The sequence below is a fragment of the Panicum virgatum genome, chromosome 9N (genome assembly GCF_016808335.1).
Source record: "Panicum virgatum strain AP13 chromosome 9N, P.virgatum_v5, whole genome shotgun sequence".
NCBI lineage: Eukaryota > Viridiplantae > Streptophyta > Magnoliopsida > Poales > Poaceae > Panicum > Panicum virgatum.
Window position 1 is genome coordinate 75,290,938 of NC_053153.1, and position 26,201 is coordinate 75,317,138.

The following is a 26,201-nucleotide window of genomic DNA, read 5'->3' on the forward strand; positions in this document are numbered from 1 at the left end:
TCTCTGATCGCCAGCTTCGGTCCCTCGAGATCACAGGGCCCAAGACCATTTCTCCCCGTCGATCCGTTTGAACGTAACTAACCAGCAGCGGGGCGCGGGAACCCCACCTCCGCTAGGCCGCAAGCTACCCCGCCCGCCCGGCAGCGAGAGCAGCAGCAGCCGAGGAAGCCGGTAGCCTCTCTCGCTCTATAAATAGATGAGGGCATGCACGGTGCAATCAACTCAGCTCGAGCTTAGCTACATAGCCTGGGCCTCCTCCGTCCTTCTCTCTCTTTCTCTCAACGGATCGGAGCACCAATTTCTCCTCCTGATCTAGCTAGAGAGGGAAGGGAAGAGATCGAGGAGGCCGGGTCAGTTTCAGCAATGGGGAGGGCCTTATTCTTGTCGCTGCTTTGGGTCGCCATGTTGAGTGGTAATAAAGCTCGAGCTATAGCCGCACTTGGCTAGCTTTGCTTCTTCTTCTCTGTTTATTATATATTATGAGTTCAGTTCAGAGTCTGAGAAAATCTTACTGATTGTGAGTTGGAAACTGATTAACTAATCACGTCGCCGTTCTTCTTCCTCCTCGCTCGCTCGCAGCTTCTCGCGTGGTGCAAGCTCTTCCTTACGACTACTCGTCGAGCTCTGAGGTAAGCAAGCCTAGCTAATCTCTCTATCCTCTCTCTCTCTCTCTCTCATCCATGATCCATGCCTGTGACGTGCCCGGCTGCCGAACTTTGTTACCAAACTGCGGCAAGAATCCATCAGAGGCATCAGCTTCACATTCGCATTGCGCATGTCACACATCCCATCCCTGCCACTACGACGACCATGTTTTTTTTTAAAAAAAAAGAAGTCCAAGCAAAAAAAAAAACACCAGCAGTATACTTGATGCGTGCGCCGCCAGCCGCAGCGCGGTTAACACCGGCCGTTGTTAGTTGCCTGCTGCCCGCGCGTGACATGCATGTACTCACTGACAAGTGACATGCGCGCGTGCATGTGGGCCATGGGTGTGCACTACCTGCGCACACAAGCATATTTGTCTAGCTTTTTTTTTTGAAAAACAATCCCATTTTTGTCTAGCTTTAGCTCGCCTTGCCTTGCCTCCTCCCGTGGTTCATTTGTGCCGCCCGGAGTCCACTGATGAGCAGGGTTAAGTAAACCGACCGGTCCGGTCAAACCGGCGCGGTCCAGTAGCGGTTTACCGGACCGGTTTGACCGAAAACCGGTGGAAACCGGTCAAATTCAAAATCAAATTCAAAATCGCATGTTCAACCGGTTCCGAACGGCTTACCGGTCGGTTTGATCGGTTTACCGGTCGGTTTGACTGGTAACCGGTCAAATTCAAATTTTTTTCTTTTTTGGTTTAAATTCAAATGCTTGCAAAGTATACTAAATAAATGTTTGTATAACATATTTTAACCTAAATGAACCCTCCAACCCTCTTTTGTACTACTTTTACATTGTATTTGTATACTTTTGTATGCACGTTTTTTTGTTTAACTTCAAATCCCCGCAAACTATACTAAATGAACGAATTTTTAAGAAAATTTGATACCATTAGATTCGTCGCACTTTGAAGTATTTTAAAGAAATTTTTGAAAATTTTTCATTTTTTTGAATTTAAATTTAAATTTTGAATTTGGGCCGGTTTGGTACCGGCCCAAACCGGTCAAACCGGACCGGTTCCCACCGGTTTGGTGAACCCTGCTGATGAGGCACTCACTAGCAGTGACGGGATAGATTTTGACATGTCGCCTAGGCATGCATGCAGGTCACAGATCTTTACTTCTTTAGTGATAAATAAAACCATGTGAGCTTTTTTTAGGCCAATTGATCGACCATGCATATGTGAACTCAAGACAGGAAGGTTTACACACTTCATACAATTGGGTGTTGCTTTTTTGGTTCATTGTTTAGTAGTAATATTTCAGGCACAATAGTGTGCCCCTTTTGATGGGGCAGGGGCAGCATGCACATCGACAATGGGTCGTTGGTGCAAGCGGACCGAACAAGGATCAGAAGTTCAGAACAACAAGACAGAATTCACAGCCCCCTGCCGAATTATTCCTCCCAGATAATACAACATGACCAGATGTCTTCCAACAAGAACAAGAAAAGGTTGGCCAGGTGCCTAACCACATGCCGTGCCGATTGTTTTGCGTTTTGACCCATTCTGACGAACCTAATAACAGGAGTTAGTAGCAATCAAACACAGCACACTCTGAAAAGTCTGAATCCCTGATCATTGATCTGGTTGCCATGAGCCTAACCACACAGCTGATCGTGCATCATCCAGCGCGCACCGACCCACTTCACCACTGATCGATCAGTGTGCTGCAATATGCATGCGCACGCACATTATTGTACAAACTTTGCTGACTGTGTTGTGAACACAAGCTTTTATTCAGACCGGTATTCCTCACGATCGAGACACCGTCAAAACCAGAGCCCTTTCCCAGTTTGCATTTTGGTTGCACGTACGCCCAAGCAGGGGAGGGCGTGTGTACCCCAGTGCCCGCCACACACGGCATCATGCTCATGCGAGCCCCCACTGATCCCTCTTGTTGGACACATCAGTAATCCACACCAGCAGCTTAATTAGCTTGTGCTGATTGGTTGGTGAAGATATTTCAACCGGCCTGCTCGCTCTCAGTCTCAGCTAAAAATAAAAGAGGTCTACACAGTCCACTCGTGTGTGAATTCGTCCAGGGCCAGGATTGGGAAAGTCAAGAGCTTCCAAACAAGGGGCCTAAAAGCGACCTGCTTTCAGTTATTCTGCACACAACAAATCTGGTACTTTTCCCAGTCGCCAGAGATGCCGATGGTTTCTCCTGTTTTCCAAGTAGGACGTGGTTTCGTCAGTTGGTCTCGTGTTAGGCCAGGCAGTTAGATACGCGATCACTTGGACTTTTCACATTTGCAGGCAGCTAGTAGGTCAAACGGTGTAGTATGTGCCTCTAGTGCTAGTTGACTGGTAGTCAAATACTCCAAAAAAGTTATAGAAATAAACCAGTTTATATGGGGCTGAGAATGAGTGTCAGCGTGCCGAACAAAATCTGGTATGTGCAGATACTGGTCTCCTATACCAGTAGTACTTTAGTTTATCGTTCACAAACTTTCCAACGGCTTTTACTAGGATCTTGACAGGCCCGGCAGTTTTGACAGTTAGTTCACAGTTGGGTTGAATTCACTTTTCACTGTCCAGTTTAACTTTAGTGCCATGCGAAATGCATGTAACGTTACTGGTGTACCGATGGTGAAACTTGCGTTGACCTGAACGTTCGTGCTGTGAAACGTGTGGGGTGCAGTGCTTGCCGGAGCCGCTGGAGCCTCACTACGGCGGCGGCATCATCCGGAACGCCGACTTCAGCGCCGGCCTCCAGGGGTGGTCGGCGTTCGGTTACGGCGTCGTCGAGGAAGGCGCGTCGGCGAGCGGCAACAGGTACGCCGTGGCGCGGAACCGGACGCGGCCGTACCAGAGCGTCAGCCAGAAGGTGTACCTGCAGAACGACACGCACTACACTCTGACAGGTCAGCCGGTGATCGCCGGGGAGGAGAAAAGAAGCACATTTTCTCGGAAATCTTTCTTATGGGCAGAACGGTGAATTCCCGACACTACTAAATTTGTGTTTCTGTGGTGCGCAGCTTGGTTGCAGGTCAGTAATGGCAGCGCCGACATCACAGCCGTCGTGAAGACCAACGGCGAGTTCATCCACGCCGGCGGCGTCGAAGCGCGGTCCGGGTGCTGGTCCATTCTCAAAGGCGGCTTCACCGCCCCCGCCGCCGGGCCGGCAGAACTCTACTTCGAGGTACAAACCGCATCGCATGATCATTGGAAGAAGCTGTAGGCTGTGTCCATTCATGCTCTGTTCATACGAGAACAAAAAAAAAAAAAAAAAAACTTGGTCTGGATGCAGAGCAACGCGACGGGGGAGAAGGTGATGGTGGACAACGTCTCGCTGCAGCCCTTCTCCCAGGAAGAGTGGGCGGCGCACCACCACGCCGCCATCAAGTCGGCGCGCAAGAAGACGGTGCGGCTCCGCGCCCGGGACTCCGCTGGCAAGCCCGTGCCCGGCGCGCAGGTGCGCATCGAGCACGTCCGGAGCGGCTTCCCGCTGGGTTCCGCCATGAGCGCCGAGATCCTGCACAACCCGGCGTACCAGCAGTGGTTCACGTCGCGGTTCACGGTGACCACCTTCGAGAACGAGATGAAGTGGTACAGCACGGAGCCCGTCCAGGGCAGCGAGGACTACTCCGTCCCGGACGCGATGCTCCGGTTCGCCAGGAGCCACGGCATCCGCGTGCGCGGGCACAACATCTTCTGGGACCAGCCGAGCCAGCAGCCGGCGTGGGTGCAGTCGCTGCCGTACCAGCAGCTCCGGCAGGCGACGGCGCGGCGGATCAAGTCGGTGATGTCGCGGTACGCCGGGCAGGTGATCGCGTGGGACGTGGTGAACGAGAACCTCCACTTCAACTTCTTCGAGGGCAGGTTCGGGGGCGACGCGTCGGCGGCCTTCTACCGGCAGGCGCACCAGATGGACGGCGGCGCGCTCATGTCCATGAACGAGTTCAACACGCTGGAGCAGCCGGGCGACCCGAACGCGGTGCCCGGCAAGTACCTCGGCAAGCTGTTCCAGATCAAGAAGTTCCCCGGCAACACCAACGACGGCAGGATGGCCATCGGCCTCGAGGGCCACTTCACCACCCCCAACATCCCCTACATCCGCGCCGCGCTCGACACCATGTCCGGGGCCGGCGTGCCCATCTGGCTCACCGAGATCGACGTCGCGCCGGGGCCCAACCAGGCGGCCAACCTCGAGAAGATCCTCCGGGAGGTGTACGCCCACCCGGCCGTGCACGGGATCATCCTCTGGACGGCGTGGCACCAGCGCGGGTGCTACGTCATGTGCCTCACCGACAACAACTTCGGGAACCTCCCCACCGGCGACGTCGTCGACAAGCTGATCAGGGAGTGGCAGACGCGCGCGCACGCCGGCGTGGCGGACGCCGACGGCTACTACGAGGCGGAGCTGTTCCACGGGGACTACAAGGTCACCGTCAGCCACCCGGTGGCGAACGCCACCGTGGTGCAGAGCCTGACCGTCGACAGGGAGACCACCGACGCCGAGAACGAGTACACCATACACGTCTAGCAGCTTATTAGCTCTCCTATAGTACTAGTACTACGCATACACATGTGCATCATTGTGGGGTCTTCTAGTAGGTTCTAGAGCATTGTGGTTTGTGATGTCGTCAGTCTGTCATATACACACATACGCGCCCGAGAGATAGAATTCCTGGTGAGGCGATCTGTCAGATGTTCATATATTAAACAGAAAAGGAATTCGATTGGTTTTTCAGATACATTTCCATCTCATTCTTGTCCATGTCAATGGTAAATGATCGCTACATGAATAAGCCGGCTGGGCTGGCTGAATTAACTGTGCCAATAGTACTAGCAAGTACTTGTGTGAGGGAGCAACCAGCCGCCGCCGCAGCTGGAGCTGACTGAAAGTCCAGCCGAACAGTGGGGTAGTGCGGGTTGCCTCCTAGCTACGAGGCTATTTATTTTTTAATCAAAAGCTAGCTAAATGGAGATCCTTCGTGTCAAAACTCAAAGAAAGGTTACCTTTCAAAGGGGGGAAAAAACTCAGAAAGGTAGCATATTTGTCATCTAATTAATTACTACATGACATGTCGTTTGAATTCATTTCTCTCCCCTAAATTAGTTATGTGACATGCCATTGTAGCTCATTTTTAGCAAATCTTTGGTGGAACCAATGATCCAAAACAAGTGTACTTAGGCCTCTACATCCAAGGCTCCAACAATATGCGTTTCTCAGATGGCTAGCACATAGCTCCCCATTTTGTGGTTAACCACTGTAACCGAGGGTCTCGGCATGCGTTGCTAAGAGTAATGTTACCAGCCACTAAATACAAGCAGTAGTACTATGGATCAATCCCGTCCCTACATGCGAAACGGCCTTTCCTCCTATTCTTATCTTAGCTTGTTTTAATTTAACTTGAATAGGCCAAATATAGCTATTTGCTAGCAGATGTTCTCTCTTCCGATAGCTCTATAAACAGATATCTTCCAAGTCGCCATGCAGTATTCGAAACTGGTGGTAAAACAGATATGAAGATTTCAACAGGAAAGTTTATCTTGATCTTGTTGATCGTGCTGTTTGAAGGTTTGTTCTTCTAATTGGTTTCAACAACAGACTTTTCTTTTTCGAATGCAAACACTATGGAGATATTTACTACTCTGTTATGGATTATCATTCCTTGCGTTGTTTTTTTTTAAAAAAATTTACATATTGGAAAAGCCTCTGATTAACCTAATCACAAACTGCGGGCATAAAAATGTTAATTTTATAGGATTCTATCTGAGCCAAACAATGAAATATAATAAGTTCAGCGATAGATTACGTTTCGTGTTATAGTATATGTTGTCATCTCTGAACTTTTCCGTTGTTTTTTTTGTTTTTTTTAATATTAAGATAAATAAGTGGGAGGTTAAATGCCACAATTTTTTTTGCATGGCTGGTCTGGACTTTGGATCGATGGGTGATTCTATATATCAGTATATGCACGATCAAGATTCTGATGCATAGCCATCTCTCCTCTCGGCGCAGGATTCTTTGTCACGTCAGTAAAGGCCGGTGGTTATGCCTCAGAGAAAAAGCCAGGAAAGGCCGGCGGTGAATCCTCAGAGAAAACATCAGAAAAGGCCGCTGGTGATGCCTCAGAGCAAACAGCAGAGAAGGCCGATGGCTCTACCTCAAAGAAATCGTCAGTAAAAGTCCCCTACGACTACTCAGCAAACATCGAGGCAAGTAGCACATTCCTCCTGGCATTAGCTATCTCTTCCTCTTTGTGCAGCCGTTTCCTTCAGCACACGTATGCCGGGCTCCGCGACTGAACCGCACTGCTCTGTAACGCCTGTGCTTGCAGTGCGTCAAGGAGCCGGAGAAACCTCTGTATGGCGGCGGCATCGTCACCGGTGCCTCGGCCGGCGGCAAGAAGCTCGCCGCCCCCATCAAGGGCTCCGTCCTCAAGGTCGACCTCAAGAAGGACCAGCACTACGCGCTCTCCGGTAATCATCAAACAACACCATTACACCAGCTGTTCTTCACCATTTCCTCCGCAGATCTCCATGTGATCACTGCAACCATGCGGTGCTGATGAAGAATGAAGAGGATGTAGCTAATGGACGAACTGAACAATGGTTGTGTTGTGCGTGTGCTCCCGCAGGGGCGGAGCCAGAAAGTCATTTTTTCCATTGTTAGGGGGCCAATCATACAAATTTATATAAAAATTTAACCAAAATTTAAATTTCTAGTGTAAATTTTTGGATCATAGGGGGGCCAGGCCCCTGCCCCCCCCCCCCCCCCCCCCCCTCCGCCCCTGAGTGCTCCCAGCCTGGCTGAAGCTTTCCAAGGGCACCGGCAACATCACTGCTATCATCGTGCCGCCTGACGGCAAGTTCATCACCGCCGGCGCGATTGTGGCCCGATCCGACTGCTGGACCTTGCTCAAGGGTGGCGCCACCGCCTACTCCGAAGGCAAGGGCGATCTCTTCTTCGAGGTAACGGACTAGGCAATGATGATGCGCAAAAGGTATCAGCTGAGCGAGACGTGGATGGAGAACTGATACTGAAGGTCAAAACTGCAGACCAACTCGACCGCGGAGATCATGGCGGAGAGCATCGCGCTGCAGGGTTTCAGCTTCGAGGAATGGAATGCTCACCGCGAAGAAGTTGTTGCCAAGGTAATGCGGCTTTCCATTCGACGCCGACGCAATTCCGATGGAATCATCATTGTTGGTATAAAAAAGAAAAGAAAGAAAAGAAACCGTTGAAATTGCAATGCAGGAGCGCAAGAAGAAGGTGCAGATCACGGTGGAGTCCGGCGGCAAGCCGCTGCCGGACGCGGAGCTGTCGGTGGAGTGGGTGGCCAAGGGCTTCCCCCTGGGCAACGCCATGACCAAGGAGATCCTGGACATGCCCGAGTACGAGGAGTGGTTCGCGAAGCGGTTCAAGTGGGCGACCATGGAGAACGAGATGAAGTGGTACAGCACCGAGTTCCACGAGGGTCAGGTGGGGTACGAGGTGGCGGACAAGATGCTGGCGCTGGCGGAGAAGCACAACATCTCGGTGCGCGGCCACAACGTGTTCTGGGACGACGAGAGCCACCAGATGGACTGGGTGAGCAAGCTCGGCCAGGACCAGCTCAAGGAGGCCGTGGCGAAGCGCCTCAAGAGCGTCGTCACCCACTACGCCGGCAAGGTCATCCACTGGGACGTGGTGAACGAGAACCTCCACTTCAAGTTCTTCGAGGAGAAGCTCGGCAAGGACGCGTCCGGGGAGATCTTCAAGGAGGTGGCCAAGCTGGACCCCAAGCCCATCCTCTTCATGAACGAGTACAACACCATCGAGCAGCCCTGCGACCTGGCGCCGCTGCCGACCAAGTACATCGCCAAGCTCAAGCAGATCCAGGCCTACCCGGGCAACAAGGACCTCAAGTACGGCATCGGCCTGGAGAGCCACTTCGACAAGCCCAACATCCCCTACATGAGGGGCTCCCTGGACACGCTGGCGGCGATGGGCGTGCCCGTCTGGCTCACCGAGGTCGACGTCACCAAGGGGCCCAAGCAGGTGGAGTTCCTGGAGGAGGTGATGAGGGAGGGGTTCGGGCATCCGGGGGTGAAGGGCATCGTGATGTGGGCCGCCTGGCACGCCAAGGGCTGCTATGTCATGTGCCTCACGGACAACAACTTCAAGAACCTCCCCGTCGGCGACGCTGTCGACAAGCTCCTGGACGAGTGGAGGAAGGTGCCCGACAAGCCCAAGACGGACGCCAAGGGCGTGTTCGAGGCCGAGCTCTTCCACGGCGAGTACAAGGTCACTGTTAAGCACAAGTCGCTCAAGGAGCCCATCGTGCAGACGGTGGACCTCGACTCCACCAAGTCGGCGGCCACGATATCATGTTAGTCAATGAAATAGCAAGAGTAATTGCTGGACACAAAGGATTATCCTAATGAAACGAAATCCAACTTTTAGTTTCATTTTTCCGGTAGTCAAAATGTTGGTTTCTGATACCTACATCTTGCCAGAGACATATGAACAGAGACAGATCTGTCAAAGTTATGGCAACCATTCATGTAAACACCAGTTTCTTGGGGTTGTCAAAATTTTAACAAGGTTGGTTTTTGCAGACACACTATTTGCTCCTAAATAAGCATCAGTTTTTTAGTGCTTCAGTATTTGTGCAATTCAATTAACAAAGTGAAGCATAGAAGCACTAAAAAAAAGACTAACCCCAAAACGATTGCATTTCTGAATGGAGCCACCTATGACCATGGATTGATCTGTGCATGCCTCCTACGATAAAGAGCTCATACGTTGCCTACTCATATGTCCAAGTCATCATCTGGATCTTCATCTGAGTCCGGTTGCTCGTCATCTGAATCACGGACATAATGTATCTCACCCTTCGCAGTTCCAGATTTGGGAACTATATCATCCACAAGGGCTGGTGCTAAGTTTGGGTCTCGTTGCTCCTCAGGTAGGGATCGGCGACCATCATATATTCGAATTGGTTCACCCTTTCCTGAGATAATTTAGCAAAGCTTAGTTCCAAATGCATCATCAATGCACCTCCCAAAGTCAAAATGCAACCAATGATACCTTTGCTAAGATGCTACTTGGAAAATAATTTGAGTTCATAAATTACCTTGATGTTCAAAAGGAAGAACAACATTTGCCCTGTCAGTGCGCTCTTTTTCTGACAGCTCCAGATTGAACTGAACCTGTTCAACCGAATTACAAAGTTCACAACCAATATTTATATAGTGTGCCAATATAACGACTGACATAAGTGGTATGCGACTATACATAATTGTTCTAGAATCAAGAATGTAGGCACTAACCTTAGGTACTAGACTTTGGTTCACTTCTGTACTTGCAGGAGCAGAATCAAATTTAACATCATTTCCCTCAACATACAAGTCCTCATACTGCACAGGCAAGGATCGTACTAATTACCAACCCGCATTCTTCAATGGAATTGAGAAGGCGAAAAAAGAATACTGGAGCAATAAGAGGCTTACAAAGTGCTTCACCCGTCCATTTCGTCTTTTAAGGCGCACAATAAACTTTGCTTTTGAATAGTTTTGCTCCAGTGTAGACATGCTTCCAGGACTTTCTACACATAGAGGATCTACAAGTGCTGGCTCCACACAAGCAACCATAGTTGAAAGACATTCAAATGCTCGGGGTACCTTTGGTTCATGGAGGTCTGTATGTATCAGCCAAAAGATTGATGATCCTTGTTCTGCAATAGGAGATATTTATATTAATTCACTTACTGAACGTAAGTCATTTAGCTGTCCATAATTTGAAATACGAATGTACAATTTACTGATCAACCCTAAGTGACCGAGACGGTTCACAACTTCACATCCCTAAAGAAGTAATAGAGTGCTGGAAATTCTGTTTCAGCTACTCATGAAGGTTACACTAGAACATGCATGGAAGATAGAACAAAAGGGAGAAAAAGAAACAACTACCATGGCTTCGAAGATTACTAAGAAGGCCTGAAACTGATGGCACTGAAGCATGCCTTAACAAAGAACTAATCTGAAATAAGACAAATGATGTTTGGTGTTAAGCATAAAATGGAATTTAAAGTATCATATGAGTACAATGAGTCAAACAGTGGAATACTTTACAACGATATTATGCAGCTTGTTTATTGTGGGATAATGTTTTAGCTCCAGATACGTGATGATAATTTACCAAAATTACAACCTACAGAACAAAAACTGAACTCTAATAATGAAACTATCGAAGCATATGCTGTTCAATTTTGTCTCATACTTCAGAAATTTCATTTGTCAAATCATTTCCACAGACAATTAAATAGGGACGATGAAACAATCTTTAACAAATGATAGTAATATCTGCAGGAACCCAGTTTCAGCTATGGAGAAACAAACCTAAGTATTGTTTCCACCTACAAAAGGGTTGTCAGAGAAGTAGTTGGTTCTTACCGAGTCAACAGCAATTGAAAAATACCTTTTGCCCTCTCCTTGAAACCCTGGCATCCACAGCATAAGCAGGTTAGGCATAGGGCATAAACAAAGTAACATTAAAGGTAAAAAAAATCCTCTATGGTGGATAGTACCTCCTCCGAGTTCAGTAATGGAGTACATCAATTTGGTAACATCCTTCACATTTCTAAAAACAGTAATGTTCTCTTTGTTTGTTGAGAACTGCTTTGTACTGTTCTCTTGATGCTGCTGGTTTTGAATCTTCTGCTTCCATCCAAGGGGGTCGGAATAGCAATCCAATATTCGAACACTGTTGAATGCATGTAATGAAAATCCATGTACATTTTATCAATAGAAATGCATTCAAACTTAAAAGCAGTGTGACAACAGCATATTGTTAGCTTGACCATTTCGCTCTGAATTGGCATGTCAAACTGACAAATTAGTATATCAACTTTTGAAATTTAAATTGAAAACGAGATTGTATAATCATTTATGAACATTAATTTTCTCTCCATAGTGAGCCCACAGTGGCATTTCGTATTTGCTTTGCCAAAGAATACCGAGTCTTATTTTGCACATACAGAGATACCAAACAGTTCAAGTTGTTTTCAACCAACCAAGACAAACCAAAAATCAAAATTAGAAGCTCCTCATCCAGAAAGTTAGTTAATATGAGAATCTACTTTCATCTGTGCTTAAGGAGAAGGTACAGGGCCCAAGCCAAGATAAGATAACAGTGGGGTCACCAGGGTCAACATGAGTATGAATTAGAAGTAAAACTTTGAAGTTTGGATTATCTTCATAAGCAAGAGATTACTTAAGGGTAAAACAAAATGTCATTGGGGGTCATCAGACCCCGGTGCTAATATGCTGCCTCTACCCATGCATTGGCTAGGCTGTACAACATCATGATAGGAAAGAGGCTCTGGTTTACTATTACTCATTTTTCAATAATGTGCCAGTTCCGCTCCAATTTTTTCTGTCGCAATGAAAACATGTTGAATAGAGAACCAAATCAGAATTGCCTGTGTCCTTGTCCGAATGACAATCCGTGTCTGAAAACTATTTGTCAACTGAGTCCATGCACACCCAACACTCTTATATTTCTCTCAGAAATGGTTTTGTGTGATCGTACCATCGGTTCAAAGCATTTGCGTCAAGGCCGCGGCGCCGCATGAATTCCAAGTACACCTCCGGGCTCCGATCGAACGCCACAACCACCAACCCCCTGCACCACCGTGAGTTCACAACCAAGCAATTCGCATCATCAGCCAAATCTATGCCAAGCCTACGCACCAGGAGGCGAAGAGACTGACAGAACCTGGCCTGCGCCCTCCCTGCCGCGGCCTGGGAAGCGAGTGCGGCCGCGACGTGGAGCATCGCGCCCGCGGCGAGCGAGCAGCACTGGAGTGATCCCTCCAAGGCCAGCGCCGGCGCGTGCTCGCCGTCGAGGCGCCCGTCCCGGAGGTACCTCACAACCGCCTCCGCCATCACTGCTCCTCGCCGCCGCCGCCGCCGCCGCCGCGCTTAAACCCTAGCTTGCACAAGAGCCCGAGACGGCCGAACTCCCGGAAACCAGGGAGGAGTAGCACGGGGCCCAGCTGTCAGAGAGACACAGGAAACCCCTGGACCCTTACCCGTGTCGGATTAGTCAAAGAGGAACGGGAACTCGTTTGACCCCGCCTCGAAAGCGCTACTCTTAAGACCTCCAGCTCCTCCGCTGCTCGTTCTCCTCGCTTGCGGTGGCGGCGGCCTTCGGGGGAAGAAGAGGATAGGAAAAGGGAGATGAACTGATGAAGGCGTGCGCGAAGGCGGCGGGGGAGAGGCTCCCCCTGGTTCGTCCTCCCACCGGGCGGGCGCTGGCTCGGAGGTATTGCTATCTCCCGGTCTTCCGATTCTTCTCTGCTTGCTCGCTAGTCGATTCCCCGTTTGGAAATTCTGATTTTCTTAGAGATTTCAGGTCTTTTATTGTCAGATTGTTCATGTATCCATCTAGTTTGAGTTGTTCTGCTAGTGAGCAGGAACTAATTGTCACATAGTTGTGTTAATATTGTTCCAGGGTGGCCTGGCCTCATCAATTAATTGATATGTGTCATGCTCCTTGTATGTACAATGTACTGGGAGTGGAAAGTGCAAAATTACATGAACAATTGGGTTCCCTCCCCTTATTTTATTTGGATGCAAATCATGTGACGGCAATCGATGCTTGTTTCTCATGGAATCACTGTAGATTAACACTGTATCTGTAACAGTAAAGTAAATATTAGTTAACAAACAGTAAAGTAAATATGTCCACCAGTAGTAGCCATCTTATGCTTCTTGAGCCTGATACCCTGCCTCGCTGTTCCAATTTCACATCGCTAATATATATTATGTGTCTGCTACATGCAAATTAATAGTCTGTGGGTTCCTTAATTATGAGAAATCATGTTTGCTTGAAAGAAATCTGGGAATGTTTACTTGCTAAAGTAGTATGGAAACACAGGGTACTGAGAAAATAGTGAGCATGGATTCCAAATACTGTGGACATGTTAATCCTGAAATAAAACAATCTATTCAAATCAATTTAGTTGCTAGAGACTTCATACATATACTTTTTGCCTTTCACAGAGATTCAATTTTCAGAGGACAGGAGAATTGCATTATTTTTCTTTCTTTCTCTTTTTTGTCAGCGCTACATAAAGTACTGACACAGTGACACATCCGTTATGTTCAGCTTTGTTAAGGTAAGCAGATTACCCTCTCAATGGATAAAGTCTCAAGTATCTTGCTCCATTGGGGTGTCGGGAAATGCAGCGCATAGAATAGAGGCCACAGCAGAAAATATTTTCCCAGCAACCAAAGATCATGTCACAAAAGCAACTGATGCAATTAACAGAGGAGAAGTGATTGCAGTGCCCACTGATACAATATACGGGTTTGCTTGCGATGCCTGGTTAGTCTTTTCTTAATTTCCCTGCTGTCACAGGAATTTTAATTCATAGTTCCTTTTCACCAGCTTTTACAGTTTTACTCCATGTTAGTGTACATTACAATTATGCAGCAATATGTTATAGCATATCAAACTCAAAAGTACTTTCATAATAATTCAGAATCAAGTTTGTGAGAGGAAGACATGTCCAACGAAGGCCTCCTGAGGTGCCGGTGCGTAATGGGGTTCTTGAGCGGGTCGATAATGTAAAGAGGGGTAGAGGTAGACCTAAACTGACGTGGGATGAGTCGGTTAAGAGAGACCTTAAGGATTGGAATATCTCTAAAGAGATAGCTTTGGATAGGAGCGCTTGGAGACTAGCTATCAATGTGCCTGAACCTTCAACTTATTTCTTTCGGGTTTCATCTCTAGCCTACCCCAACTTGCTTGGGAAAAAAAGCTATGTTGTTGTAAGTTTGTGAGAGGAAGCGTCCACAAACATGATCAACCTTCATCATCTACTTTTGAGTTCTGCTTCCACATCCAGTTAGAACTTAGGACTGTTTCATCCTTTCAAGATAAAAGAGTTCGTTTAAGAGGTTCTTTGTCTGTGTTTAATTTTCTGTATTGTTTTGTTGATTTAGCTTCTTAAAACACTCTTCGTGGCAGCTCTGCAGGAGCAGTTAATCGCATCTATGAGATCAAAGGGCGCATACAAACACGCCCTCTGGCAATCTGTGTTGCTGATGTCTCAGACATATCACGATTTGCTTTAGTAGATCACTTGCCGCATGGATTGCTTCATAGTCTACTTCCTGGGCCTGTCACTGTTGTTCTAAAACGAGGTTCAGATACCAGACCGTTTTTCTTAGTTTTGTCCAACATCTATCTTAATCTGAATGAGGCGCTAAGCATACAACGAATTTGTTTACATTTAGGTGAAGACAGTATATTAGAGAGATCACTTAATCCTGGCTTGGATAGCATTGGAGTTCGTGTGCCGGATCTGGATTTCATACGATCCATTGCTCGTGGTGCTGGAAGTGCACTTGCACTTACTAGTGCCAACTTAAGCGGACGACCTAGTAGTGTCAGCATCAGAGATTTCGAGGATTTATGGCCGCATTGTTCATATGTCTTTGATGGTGGAATACTTCCTTCTGGGCGTGCTGGTTCAACAATTGTTGACCTAATAACACCAGGAGTCTACAAGATATTGAGAGATGGAAGGTAAGCATTACTAGTGATATGAATTCCTTGAAACTTTAATGAAGCCTCCCTCAGCAAATTGAGTTATGGAATCATAAAACTTTTTCTACCATAGACGGAATAATGTTTGACATCAATTTGCAGTTCAAGGGAGGAAACAACACGGGTGCTTGGCAAGTTCGGCTTCGTTGAAGCTTCATGACAACCCTAGTGCCTTCTACAAAGCTGAAAGAATCAGAGAGTTCTCCTTTTTTATCCTTCATAACTCCTGTTTGATTAGTTGATGTATGTACATGTCGTCGTGTGTGATTTTTTTACATCAGCTTTTTCCTGTGATCGATGTTGATTAGAATAGCAGAGCTAAACCTTATTTAAGGAGTGCAGAGTGTGATGTGTTTTTAATTTTGTTGGAAGTGGAGCAACTCATCTGGGAACTCTGGATGTGCTGTGCCCACGACACAAGTCGTGCAAGAAAAATATGAACTTCTTTTTTGTCACTGCTTCACTCGCGGTTTTGCTTGTTTGCTTCTAGATGACATCGACTCCGAAAGAAATAATACGAGAATCACAATGAAGGTAACTAATATTGTTAGAAAGAAAATTAGTTGGTATTTGAAAGAGCGAAAATGATTGTCTCACTTTTCGTTTCAGCTAAAAGAAATATACATCACAATAAGCATCAAAGTTGCCGCAGCTAATTTTGACCCGAAGGCAAAGCCAAAGGGATGATGATGAGCTGAAGCGTCGAATAATTCACTTTGGAATGTTCCCGAGTTCCGACAGCAGGATAAAAATGACCATTTTTCCTTTGCCTTCCATTGCAATTTTCCAAGGTGAAAACTGATACATGAATGGCTAATCTTCTAAGCTTTCACAACTCTGACACAACAGCAGGTAATTTAACTGGTAATCCAGAGCCCTGACAGAAATGCTGCGTTACACCTAGCGCCTGAAGAATCAGCAGGTCTAGACCTGCATGTCAATGAAGTAGTGCTCACTCCCTGAGCCCAGGTCGACCTTGACGCTCCGGGTGACGGAGTTGTTGAGCGCCGGGTGGCTGACACTGACCTTGTACTCGCCGTGCACGAGTTCAGCCTCGAAGAAGCCCTGCGCGTCGGTGGCGCCGGCCCGCGGCGTGGACCGCCACTCGGCGATGAGCTTGTCGACGACGTCCCCCTGTGGCAGGTTCTTGAAGTTGTTGTCTGTGAGGCACATCACGTAGCACCCCTCCGGCCGCCACGCCGACCAGAGCACGATGCCCTGCACCGCCGGGTGCGCGTACGCCTCCCTGAGCACCTCCTCCAGGTGCTGCGCCTGCGCCGGGCCGGCGGCGACGTCGACCTCGGTGAGCCAGATGGGGATGCCGGCCTGGGCGAGGGTGTCGAGCGCGGCGCGCATGTAGGGTATGTTGGGGTTGGTGAAGTGGCCCTCGAGACCGATGGCCATGCCGGCGCCGTTCTCCGAGTACGCGGCGATGATCTGGCGCAGGCGCTGCAGGTACCTGGCCGGCAGCGCGGCCATGTCGCCCGGCTGCTCCAGCGTGTTGAACTCGTTCATGAACATGAGCGCGGAGCCGGCGTCGAGCAGGCGCGCGGCGGCGTAGAAGGCGGTGGACGCGTCCCACCCGAAGCGGCCCTCGTAGAAGTTGAAGTGCAGGTTCTCGTTGACCACGTCCCAGCCGATGACCTGCCCGGCGTAGCGCGACACGACGGAGCGGATCCGGCGCGACGCCGCCGCCAGCAGCTGCGGGTACGGCAGCGACTGCACCCACGCGGGCTGCTGGCTGGGCTGGTCCCAGAACACGTTGTGGCCGCGCACGGCGATGCCGTTGGACTTGGCGAACGCCATCATCGCGTCCGGGACCGTGTAGTCCTCGCGCCCCGGCGCCGGCTCCGTGCTGTACCACTTCATCTCGTTCTCGAAGGTGGCCACCGCGAACCGGGACGCGAACCACGTCTGGTACGCGGAGTTGGTGAGGATGTGCCGGGTCATGGCCGAGCCCAGCGGGAAGTTGGTCCGGACGGCGTCCAGGGACACCGCCGCGCCCGCCAGCGGGTTCCCGGCGGAGTCCGTCGCCTGGAGCCTCACCGTCTTCTTGCGCGCCGCCGAGACGGACTCGGCGCGGTGCGCCGCCCACTCGTCCCTGGAGAACGGGTTCAGCGACACGCTATCCACCCAGAGGTCCACCGTCGCGTTGCTCTGCGCGGACGCATGCATGTCGTATGGCCCGGTCAGTTCGTGTGCTCATTTTCCTGGAACAGAACAGATGAAAGATTACGAATTCCTATCCTACCTCGAAGTAGAGCTCGGCAGGGCCCGAAGACGCGGCGGTGAGGCCGCCCTTGAGCATGGACCAGCACCCGGACTTGGCGACGGCGCCGCCGGCGTGGACGAAGTCACCGACGGTCTTGACGACCGCCCGGACGTCGGCGCTCCCGTCGCCGACCTGCAACCACGCTGCAATACAGCCGGGCGGCGGAGCTCGATCAGTTCCAGCTAGCCCCGAGATGGCATCATAGCAAACGACGCGGGGAGAGCGAGAGGGATCGATCGGTGAATCGTACCGGAGAGGGTGTAGTGCGTGTCGCGCTGCAGGTACACCTTCTGGCTGACGCTCTGGTACGGCCGCGTCCGGTTGAGCGCCACGGCGAAGCCGTTGCCCGCCGCCGACTTGCTCTCCGCGATGCTGCCGTAGCCGAACGTGGACCAGCCCCGGAGGCCGGCGCTGAAGTCGGCGTTCCGGAGGATGCCGCCGCCGTACTGGGGCTCCAGCGGCTCCGGCAAGCACTGCACGCGTGCATCGCAAAAATTGAAAAATCCCATTATAATTTCCATTTATTCAACTAATCCAGAACTACGACTACAAATCCTTAACGATGGCACTCATGAGGGATGAGGCCATGTTTTGCTTTGCTTGATCTTGATCTTGGCAACAAGTCCGTTCCCTTGATCTTGGCAGCAATAAGCAGATGCTTTGCTTTACTGTAGAAACCTTCCCTGTGACATCATCAGACAATCGATCGCTAACGACTTGTAGAAGTCCAACAAAAGGTTAGCTTACTTGTGTCGCATGCCACGTGGACCATTTTTTGTATAAAAAATACTAGACGACGTGTGGAGTGGCTTACATGACACGTAAACACACACACTAGGCTCGGCTGCGCCGGCGCCGGCCGCTGTCGTGCATGCTACTGGAAAGCATATTAAGGTACGTACGAGCAAATTAACAGAGAAGAATTGCGTGCGGGGGATTATCGTGCGGCCCGTGATAAACCCGGCCAATTGGCAACGATTTAATAATTTGTTTTGGTAATAAACTAGGCCGGGATGGCCGGCCGATGAAGCTTCTGCTAGCCGCAGCGCCAGCCACCCAGGTGAGATGTTGGGTTGGGAAAGCGGAGGCGACAGGGCACAGGAGCAGGGACTTGCCTCGATGCTTGCGGAGTAATCGTAGGGGAGAGCTCCCACCATGCAGCCTGGACAATTCAGGGAATCGCTAGCGATGTCAGGTCAGAACTCAGAGTTCAGAACAGACAACTTCTCAAGGAACGCGAGCGAGCAATCGGTTAGTTGCTCATGCAGTGCAGTACCTTGCAGGAGAGCGATCCATCGGAGCCAGAACGCCAGCCTCGCCACCATCAGGCCGCCGGCGACCTTCCTCATCTCCTCTCTCAGCACGCGCTAGCTGGACCTGCAGCAGCGGACACCATGGACAACATCAGAACTAAACACAAGCTCAAACATGTATTGCCAATGGCGAGATGATTCTACGGATCGGAGAAGCTGAGGTCCGGCAATGGCGCCTGCATTACCCTGAAGAAACCAAACAAAGGCGTCTGTGACTCGTGAGTAAAAGTGGACGGGCACAGTGGAGCCAGCAAGGAGGAAGAAGGCGGTCGATCTAGGTCCGAGGTTGTTGTTGTTGTTGTTGAGCTCTGCTAATGCGGACTCGAAACATTCGGGGACCACGGGGCGATCTTTGCGTGGGCTCGGATCCCCATTTATAGGCGCCGGCGGCGAGCACCCGGGGGTGGGATGCCCGTTGCATTTGCTTGCTGGCTGTGGTCACCTACGCCCACGGGAGAGCTCCCGGCCGGCGAGGGCCAAAGAGTGCTCGCTAGGGCTTTGACTTCATCGCGCGCAAACACAGTTGCCGGCTTGCCGCCGCCGCCCCTTTTCATATTCTACTGGCAAGTGTGACTTGGCAGTGCGTGGCGAGGGTGTTTGGTATCCCCGTCCCATCTCCATGTAGTATCACTGTATGCCCCGGCCGGCACGCACGGCACGGCCTTCATCGTGTAGTAGTTCACCGCGACTGACACGCATTCTCAGCGAGTGAACCTCTTCTGGAGTCTTTTGGTTCAGTGATTTGGCTCCACTGATTCTCATAGATTTTCTGTTCGTGTTCATGATGAGCAAAGGGAATAGAGAAAAAAAATAGTGATTTGTACCTGTTTCGAATTACACTAGTACAGGTTTTGGCGATCTGTATATGAAAACCAAGGCCAAATGTACAGAATTGGCAGAATCCGTTTTTGTGCTATGTCCATTGCTGGATGCATGTGAACTCGAGCCGGCTTTGGCAACTGGCCAAAGAATTCATGTGCGGTTGTTTCGTCAGAGAAAGAGTTCATGTGAAGTTAAAACAGGCAGAAAAGAAAAGAAAACATGTGGCGCAGCCGCAGCAGAGGTACGAACAGATCCTGGCCCCTCCAACATTCATGGCCGTATATACCAAAGTCGAAGATGAACCCCACAAGCTTTCTTTTGCCTATCCACGGGCGATCGCCCGGTGCTATTCTGCCCAAGAACATTCTACGCAGCGCCTCATGTGAACGTTCAGGTCACGCTCAGGTGATGCGGTTTTAACTTATGCGATTTCCTTTTTGGTCTTGCTCAGGTGATGTGGGACGTAAAGGGACAAAAAGAGTGCAAGATTGTTTAGCGCAGCCAGGAAGTGAAGCTCCTGCTGATGCAGCTTCCATGGTTACAGGTAACTTCGACGGCAAATAAGTGAAAAAGGGTAAATTCCTCCTCCCTTTGCTCCAGCTTACTTGGATGAATAAATATACCTAACTTGATGTTTCGTTGAAAATGAAAGGAACTCTACTTGTTGTACATAATACTTGCCGAAATTCTGTACATTTCTTTTTTGTATTCAATTTCAAATTTATCGGAAGGAAGTCATTGAAGATGTAAAGAAAAAAAAACAGCCGACACTTCATACTGACTAAAAACGTAGAACTTTTTGCTCAGTAATAGTCAAGGATAAATAATGGAGCACAAAAGCTAAAGTGCTCCTACTAAGCACCACATGTAAGTACTCTTAAGCCTTAAACAATATCTTTTTACAGTGTAATTGCAATATGCAACATAAACAGGATGACCATTTTCCATGATTAACAAATTAAAGATGACCACACCTACCTCAAATGGCGTCCATATAGTCCAAGTTCGAAGTGACATTACAACCACTGCTTCTCTAAAGAATTTAAACTCGACTACTAATATTCATGGCCGGTTCATCACCAAGGTGCCACTCGCCATGGGTTCATTGGTTGACAGAATTGAAATACTGAGATGTCACGATGATCTTCAGCCGGGAAGCAGCCAGCAAGGCGCAACCAACGGAACGTACAGGAGAGTAGGGGACGAGCAGGAGCTTACAGCAGGAAGCTTCCCTTTGCATGATCGAGCAGGAGCAACAGGCTGGGCCGGCGCTGGGATGGAGACGGCAGTGTCCTATGCTTGACTCCCTTCTTCAGTTCTTCTCCATGAGAAATGAAAAATGTTAAACTCCTCTTTCTGCACCAAACAGACTATTCATCCATATTCAGGCATGAGCATGACAGGTTCGAAACTTAAACTGCATGCTGCTTTTGTTACATACTTGCGTTTGTACTGTATGGAGGCACTTGCACAGTTTACCAGGCGTGTTTATTCGTGCTGCAGCTACTAGTAGTTCCATTTGCATGGAATTTTAAGCAGGTTCTACTTCTCATGCTTGCAACAAGACACTTTTATATGATGTAGTAACAAGATGCAACATCAGAACGGCTGGTTGCAGACTGAAATTTGGCAGGTAGAGAAACAACAGGTTTAAACTGATTCTGCACATATTGCTATTGCAGACAACCGCCGATGGGTTTGGCACATTGAAGCGCTAGTTTATGTGTGGTAATACAAATTGGGGCCAATGAAACTACGAAAAATTGAAATTGCAATCACATTCACAATTTCAACATACTTATTAGCCCAAGTTCGGTGAAGAGTCTTTACAAAATGTTTTATGATTTGCCTAAGTGCCAGGCAACCTATCTCACGAGCGGCAGTACCATAGAGGGAGCTAAGCACCAACACTGTTTATGCCAAACTAAGTCAATGAAACCAAAGAATGACAATAAATAGTCAGATTGAATATTTAATTCTCTACTGTAAGATTGATGTTGCAAAATTGTCCATCGACAACAAACAAAATAACTTCAAAATTCCAAGTCACTCTCTAATCACAAAGAATCAGCAACCTATGAGCACCTAAAGCAGTATTTCATACAGCAAGGGCAGGCCCAAAGGGTATCAAAAGCTTTATCTTATCTAAATGGGTAATGAATGGCCCACTTTTTTTCAAGAATACGCAGGAGAGCTGAATATCATTGCATTTAGAAGAAATAGATTGTTCAAAGTTTACAACACGGGCCAAAAAGGGGCACACGCACACCTCAACCGAAACAATGAATGGCCCACTAATGCAACCATCCTGCAATGATGGAAGCAAGATTAAGGCAGTAGTATGCTTGCCACAAAGCTTCTATGAAAATCATTCCCCATATTTCAATCAAATTGCCAGCTGCGGAGAATAAACAAAGATCCATCATGAGCTAAGTGTGGTCTTTTCTTTTAAGTATTATGCATATAAATTATGAACTCGTGAAACTTTGGTTGTGTAGTGCTATGCTTAAGATAAGTGGAGAATGATATTAATTAAATTGAAAAAGGCAATACATATGCGCAATTTAAAATAAATGCAAAGAGCAACATATTTTTTTCCTAAAAAAAGAAAGGATGAAATATACATTGTTTTAAGATAAACAAAATAGTTATCTATGATGTTGAATCCACAAACAATATCAGGGTCAAACGCGCAGCAACATTGTCTATGTTCTCACAAAAGTACGAAACAAGTGGATAGTGCAGTTAATATCTCTTGGTAAAAAGAATTGTATGTCTCAATCTCAAAAGAAAATAGAAAAGAACTGCATGTCCCATGCCTTGAATCATGGCAATAACTATAGTACAACTAGTAAGCAATTTTTCATAAAAGAACAGACAAAGTGAAGGTTAATGAAAGTTTGAACAGGAATGAGAGCAACAAACAACATACCCAATTGGTCCAAATAACAATAGTTTCTCCCTTAATTCTGTAACACTCCAGGGTTTCTTTTCCCTTTTTTCTGCTTAATATATTGATGCACAGTTCTCCTGCACGTTAGAGAAAAACAATAGTTTCTCATCTATTTGATGCTCTGTTTGCACCAACTGGACCTGTTCAGAATGATCTTCATTTTCTCTTGTTAGAAAGGTTGGCATCACCCTCTGATTTCACTAATAGCAGAAAGGAAAACTGGTAAAAATAACATACCTAACTGATTTAAAATGATCCTGGATGTTACTAAGAAGTATGTGAAGAAAGTGTTTAATGTATATTGATGAGCATGCTAAATTCTAGCAAAGATATACAGCGCAAAGTATATTAACAGTAACTCAGTCTTGACAGGTTCATCAGGAGGAGAGGAATTCTTAAAGTTAAAGAAGGACCACAATTTAATATGAGTTAATGTTATCTACCATGTCATAATAAGACAGAAAGAACTGTTCCAGAAAATAGTATCCCAAGTAAAGACCTGATCAGGATTCCGAAAACGTCGAGATCTCACTTTTTCTTGGTCAGCAACTATATTTCACTCAGTAATTTGGTTGCCTATCTTTTCTTTTCCATGAAATTCCGATTCAAAATTTCAGGACATGAGTTTGAAGTCGAAATACACATATTTTCAAATGTACTTGATTGCACTGGCTGGTAGTCGACAGAGGTATGAGGACAAATCAGGCAGAGCTCTGAAAACCAGAACCAGGATTTTCCAGTAACAAACGCTGGCAACAGTATTAAGAATCATCCACAAGGCTAATAAAGCATAAAGCTCAGCTCTTTCTAAATTTGTCTACAAATAATCTAGTAAGATTCTTCACTTTCCAGGAAATAACAAGATTTGTTATGATCTGGTGCTTGCACGTAGTTAACGGTTGCTCTATCTTTCTATCTATTTTGTGTTCCAGGAGAGAGAAATTTACCAGGAACCCGAAAATTAAAAAATTTCAAATTCTTGCTACTGATATTCTTGAATTTAATATATTCCATGGACTAGAGAGTATACCTAGTCAGCTTATGACCATTTGAGGAAGTCATGGCAAAAGCATGGACATTGTCACATCTCAAAGCAGCAAAACCCACATCTACTATCCAGCTGCATGTGTTTGCCTCTTTTGCCTTTTGATAAGGCCTTCCATCAAAGTGATATAAGTCGAACTGTCAACGGACATGCCCTTTTGCATCATCTCATCCAAAACAGCCTTAGCTTCTTTCAGTTGCCCTCCAATGCAGAGCTCATTCACACGTTTGTTATAGTTCTCCTGATCATCACCTTGTGCATTTCCACCAATCTCAATGTCACATTTAAGCTCTGGGTTCTTCCCTGTCTCATTCATTAGAGGATAAGAATATTTTTCAGATAATTTTCCACTCTCCTCTAATTTATGCAGCATATTCTGTGCTTCCTCTGATCGCTCTGCCTCAGACAGTGCAGACAACACAACATTGTAAGTAAATGCATCAGGCTGCAAGCCTCTGGCCTCCATGCCAGCAAAGAAATGCAAAGCCATATCAACATTGCCATCTTTGCACAAAGCTTGAATTAAGGTGTTATATGTGATGACATCAACCTTCTTCCCTTTCTCTACCCATGACTCGAAAAGCTTCAATGCTTTGTCAAGCTTGCCATACTGACAAAGTCCATTCATCAAAGTGTTGCAGGTAACAACATCTGGCTTAAAAGAGTTCTCCACCATCTTGTTGTGGAACTGGAAAGCATTCTCCAAGTCCCCCTCCTTACAATAGGCATGAATGATGATATTGTAGGTGGTGTCATCTGGCACCAACCCCTTCTCCATCAGCTCATTCAATTTATCAACGGCCTCTTTCAACCTCCCCATTCTGGAAAGCCCTTTGATCAATGTGTTGTAAGTAAAAACACTAGGTGTTAACTTCCTTTCGACCATTTCATCCCACAGACGCAGAGCAGGCTCTGGATTATACTCCTTAAAGTAGGTTGCCATCACTGTACCATAGCTGACTTCATCAGGTACAAAACCCCTCTGTGGTGGTGAACGTAAGAGCTCCTCAGCCTCTTCATAACGCTTCTCTTTGCATAGGTTAAATAGTAAAGTGTTCAGGGTGAAAGTGTCCATTTTGAGTCCCCTTCTCACCATCTCATCCATCAACATGAATGCTTTGGCAACATTGCCGGCTTTGCAATATGCATCAATCAATGTATTGTATGTAATCACATCTGGTGCCAACCCCTCCTCTTCCATCATTTTGAGGCGCCTTAACGCCTCTTCCAATTGTCCCTCCCTGCAGAGCCCCTTCACAACAATGTTATGTGTGACCAAACTTGCTTTCACCCCTTTGTCACGCATTTCCTCGAGCAGATTCAGCGCATCTGAAGGGCACTGCCACTTAAAGCACGCATCAAGAAGCGTATTGTAGGTGACTACATCAGGTGATACTATGCCGAGCCGCTCCATCTCATCCTTCAGCCTAAATGCCTCGCCAACCTTCCCTGCCTGGCAGAGCCCTGCTGCAAGCACATTGTACGTCCACAGGTCAGGCTCGAACCCGAACGCTGTCATGGCCTCCACGACCTTGGTCGCCTGTTTCATCCACCCGAGCCTCGCATACGCCGAGACGAGGGTATTATACGTGGGCCTGGTGGGCGCGATCCCATCCTTCTTCATCCTGGCTAGCAGCGCCCGCGCCTCGCCGAGCATGCCCTTGCGACAGTGCGCGTTGAGAAGCGTGTTGTAGGTGACAGCGTCGGGGGAGAGTCCAAACCCCTGCATAGTGGAGAGCGTGGAGAGGGCGTCGGCGAGGGTGCCCTTGGAGCAGTGGGTGTGGACCAGGAGGTTGAAGGTGTAATGGTTGGGGTGGAGCCGCAAACCGATTAGGGAGCGGAATGCGTCCAGAGAGGCCTGCGGCGAGGTGGAGGGGCTGCGCGCGAGGGCGGAGAGGACGGCGTTAGCTGCCTGGAGGGAGGGGCGGACGCGTCCGCGGCGACGGAGGGAGTGGAGGAGCTGCGCGGCGAGGTGGGGGCGGCGGAGGCGGGCGTACGCGGAGAGCGCGGCGTCGGCGAGCGCGCTCGTGGGGAGACTCGAGAGGAGATGGCGGTGGAGGCGGCACAGCGGGTCGAGCGGAACGAAGTCGAGGAGGAGCGGGAGGAGGTCGCGGTAGGGGAGCACGGGGAGGAGCGGAAGGAGGGAGGAAAGGCAGGAATGAGGCGAGACGAGGCGGCGGTAGGCGAGGAGAGTGTGCGGCGAGGCGAGCGACGGGTTGGCGGCGGCAAGGGAGAGCACGCGCGGGTGGTGCGAGGCGGTGAGGCGCGGGAGGTACGGGGCCAGGACGGTGTCCATGGGCGGCGGCGAGGAAAGGCGGGAGGCGGAGACGAGCGCGTCCGCCACGGAAGAGACAAGGGCATAGTCGGGGTCAGTACGGGGGCTGGATGCAGCCGGCGAGGAGGAGGCGGAGGTTGAAGGTGGAGTGTCCATGGCGACGGGAGGCGGCGTTGTGTGACGGCGCTGCAGGCGGAGGCAATAGGAAGAAGGAAGAGGCTGGAGACGAGGCCTTGGTGGGCTTGATGGAGGCCCGGTTACGGAGGAATTGGTGTGCGCAGTTCGATGGCGGGCCGGTGGCCTCACCGAGAAAAAAAAGGT

At 48.7% G+C, this 26,201-nt stretch overlaps 6 protein-coding genes across 13 annotated transcripts; 3 read left to right on the top strand and 3 right to left on the bottom strand.

Annotated features, from left to right (window-relative positions):
* Positions 1–221: 221 nt before the first annotated feature.
* LOC120692826 (endo-1,4-beta-xylanase 5-like) lies at positions 222–5,348 on the top strand. The gene is made up of 5 exons (XM_039976224.1): positions 222–412; positions 580–629; positions 3,291–3,513; positions 3,628–3,791; positions 3,900–5,348. The coding sequence occupies exons 1-5, from the start codon at positions 364–366 to the stop codon at positions 5,133–5,135; spliced, it is 1,722 nt and encodes a 573-aa protein (XP_039832158.1). The 5' UTR covers positions 222–363; the 3' UTR covers positions 5,136–5,348.
* A 1,197-nt stretch (positions 5,349–6,545) lies between these two features.
* On the top strand, positions 6,546–9,020 carry LOC120689356 (endo-1,4-beta-xylanase 5-like). The gene is made up of 6 exons (XM_039971643.1): positions 6,546–6,549; positions 6,618–6,814; positions 6,937–7,078; positions 7,404–7,570; positions 7,658–7,753; positions 7,857–9,020. The coding sequence occupies exons 1-6, from the start codon at positions 6,546–6,548 to the stop codon at positions 8,973–8,975; spliced, it is 1,725 nt and encodes a 574-aa protein (XP_039827577.1). The 3' UTR covers positions 8,976–9,020.
* Positions 9,021–9,118: 98 nt separating this feature from the next.
* On the bottom strand, positions 9,119–12,619 carry LOC120690442 (elongator complex protein 5-like). Its single transcript, XM_039973086.1, has 9 exons — positions 12,360–12,619; positions 12,174–12,266; positions 11,170–11,345; positions 11,036–11,082; positions 10,553–10,622; positions 10,094–10,317; positions 9,914–10,000; positions 9,718–9,793; positions 9,119–9,594 (listed from the first exon to the last, which is right to left on the bottom strand). The coding sequence occupies exons 1-9, from the start codon at positions 12,527–12,529 to the stop codon at positions 9,395–9,397; spliced, it is 1,143 nt and encodes a 380-aa protein (XP_039829020.1). The 5' UTR covers positions 12,530–12,619; the 3' UTR covers positions 9,119–9,394.
* LOC120690443 (yrdC domain-containing protein, mitochondrial) lies at positions 12,263–15,663 on the top strand. Its single transcript, XM_039973087.1, has 5 exons — positions 12,263–12,908; positions 13,755–13,973; positions 14,619–14,794; positions 14,888–15,179; positions 15,303–15,663. The coding sequence occupies exons 1-5, from the start codon at positions 12,832–12,834 to the stop codon at positions 15,358–15,360; spliced, it is 822 nt and encodes a 273-aa protein (XP_039829021.1). The 5' UTR covers positions 12,263–12,831; the 3' UTR covers positions 15,361–15,663.
* Positions 15,664–15,907: 244 nt separating this feature from the next.
* On the bottom strand, positions 15,908–19,112 carry LOC120692095 (endo-1,4-beta-xylanase 5-like). Its single transcript, XM_039975308.1, has 6 exons — positions 18,971–19,112; positions 18,749–18,849; positions 18,588–18,634; positions 17,723–17,945; positions 17,452–17,615; positions 15,908–17,357 (listed from the first exon to the last, which is right to left on the bottom strand). Exons 2-6 carry the CDS (start codon positions 18,819–18,821, stop codon positions 16,125–16,127), a joined length of 1,740 nt encoding a protein of 579 aa, XP_039831242.1. The 5' UTR covers positions 18,822–18,849; positions 18,971–19,112; the 3' UTR covers positions 15,908–16,124.
* A 1,317-nt stretch (positions 19,113–20,429) lies between these two features.
* Positions 20,430–26,093, bottom strand: LOC120690316 (pentatricopeptide repeat-containing protein At2g16880-like). Of its 8 annotated transcripts, none has more exons than XM_039972930.1 (3): positions 23,591–26,093; positions 22,540–22,637; positions 20,430–20,925 (listed from the first exon to the last, which is right to left on the bottom strand). In XM_039972930.1, exon 1 carries the CDS (start codon positions 26,034–26,036, stop codon positions 23,673–23,675), a length of 2,364 nt encoding a protein of 787 aa, XP_039828864.1. In that variant the 5' UTR covers positions 26,037–26,093; the 3' UTR covers positions 20,430–20,925; positions 22,540–22,637; positions 23,591–23,672. The 8 variants fall into 8 exon arrangements, with proteins under 8 accessions (XP_039828864.1, XP_039828863.1, XP_039828861.1 ...); XM_039972929.1 differs by having other exon boundaries at positions 22,540–22,760; XM_039972927.1 differs by adding an exon at positions 21,877–22,005 and having other exon boundaries at positions 22,540–26,093.
* Positions 26,094–26,201: the final 108 nt, after the last annotated feature.

Excerpts from the sequence above, each read along its gene's own strand:
- LOC120689356 (XM_039971643.1), top strand. Across the intron at positions 7,079-7,403 it reads CCAGCACTACGCGCTCTCCG|CCTGGCTGAAGCTTTCCAAG; the intron begins GTAATCATCAAA and ends GAGTGCTCCCAG. Across the intron at positions 7,754-7,856 it reads GCGAAGAAGTTGTTGCCAAG|GAGCGCAAGAAGAAGGTGCA; the intron begins GTAATGCGGCTT and ends ATTGCAATGCAG.
- LOC120690443 (XM_039973087.1), top strand. The coding sequence starts at position 12,832 with ATGAAGGCGTGCGCGAAGGCGGCGGGGGAGAGGCTCCCCCTGGTTCGT. Across the intron at positions 13,974-14,618 it reads GGGTTTGCTTGCGATGCCTG|CTCTGCAGGAGCAGTTAATC; the intron begins GTTAGTCTTTTC and ends TCTTCGTGGCAG. Across the intron at positions 15,180-15,302 it reads AAGATATTGAGAGATGGAAG|TTCAAGGGAGGAAACAACAC; the intron begins GTAAGCATTACT and ends ATCAATTTGCAG.
- LOC120692826 (XM_039976224.1), top strand. The coding sequence starts at position 364 with ATGGGGAGGGCCTTATTCTTGTCGCTGCTTTGGGTCGCCATGTTGAGT. Across the intron at positions 630-3,290 it reads ACTACTCGTCGAGCTCTGAG|TGCTTGCCGGAGCCGCTGGA; the intron begins GTAAGCAAGCCT and ends TGTGGGGTGCAG. Across the intron at positions 3,792-3,899 it reads CGGCAGAACTCTACTTCGAG|AGCAACGCGACGGGGGAGAA; the intron begins GTACAAACCGCA and ends GTCTGGATGCAG.
- LOC120692095 (XM_039975308.1), bottom strand. The coding sequence starts at position 18,821 with ATGAGGAAGGTCGCCGGCGGCCTGATGGTGGCGAGGCTGGCGTTCTGG. Across the intron at positions 18,635-18,748 it reads ATGGATCGCTCTCCTGCAAG|GCTGCATGGTGGGAGCTCTC; the intron begins GTACTGCACTGC and ends TGAATTGTCCAG. Across the intron at positions 17,616-17,722 it reads CACGCACTACACCCTCTCCG|CGTGGTTGCAGGTCGGCGAC; the intron begins GTACGATTCACC and ends GCTGTATTGCAG.
- LOC120690316 (XM_039972931.1), bottom strand. The coding sequence starts at position 26,036 with ATGGACACTCCACCTTCAACCTCCGCCTCCTCCTCGCCGGCTGCATCC.
- LOC120690442 (XM_039973086.1), bottom strand. The coding sequence starts at position 12,529 with ATGGCGGAGGCGGTTGTGAGGTACCTCCGGGACGGGCGCCTCGACGGC. Across the intron at positions 11,083-11,169 it reads CATTACTGAACTCGGAGGAG|GGTTTCAAGGAGAGGGCAAA; the intron begins GTACTATCCACC and ends TGTGGATGCCAG. Across the intron at positions 10,001-10,093 it reads ATGGACGGGTGAAGCACTTT|TATGAGGACTTGTATGTTGA; the intron begins GTAAGCCTCTTA and ends TTGCCTGTGCAG.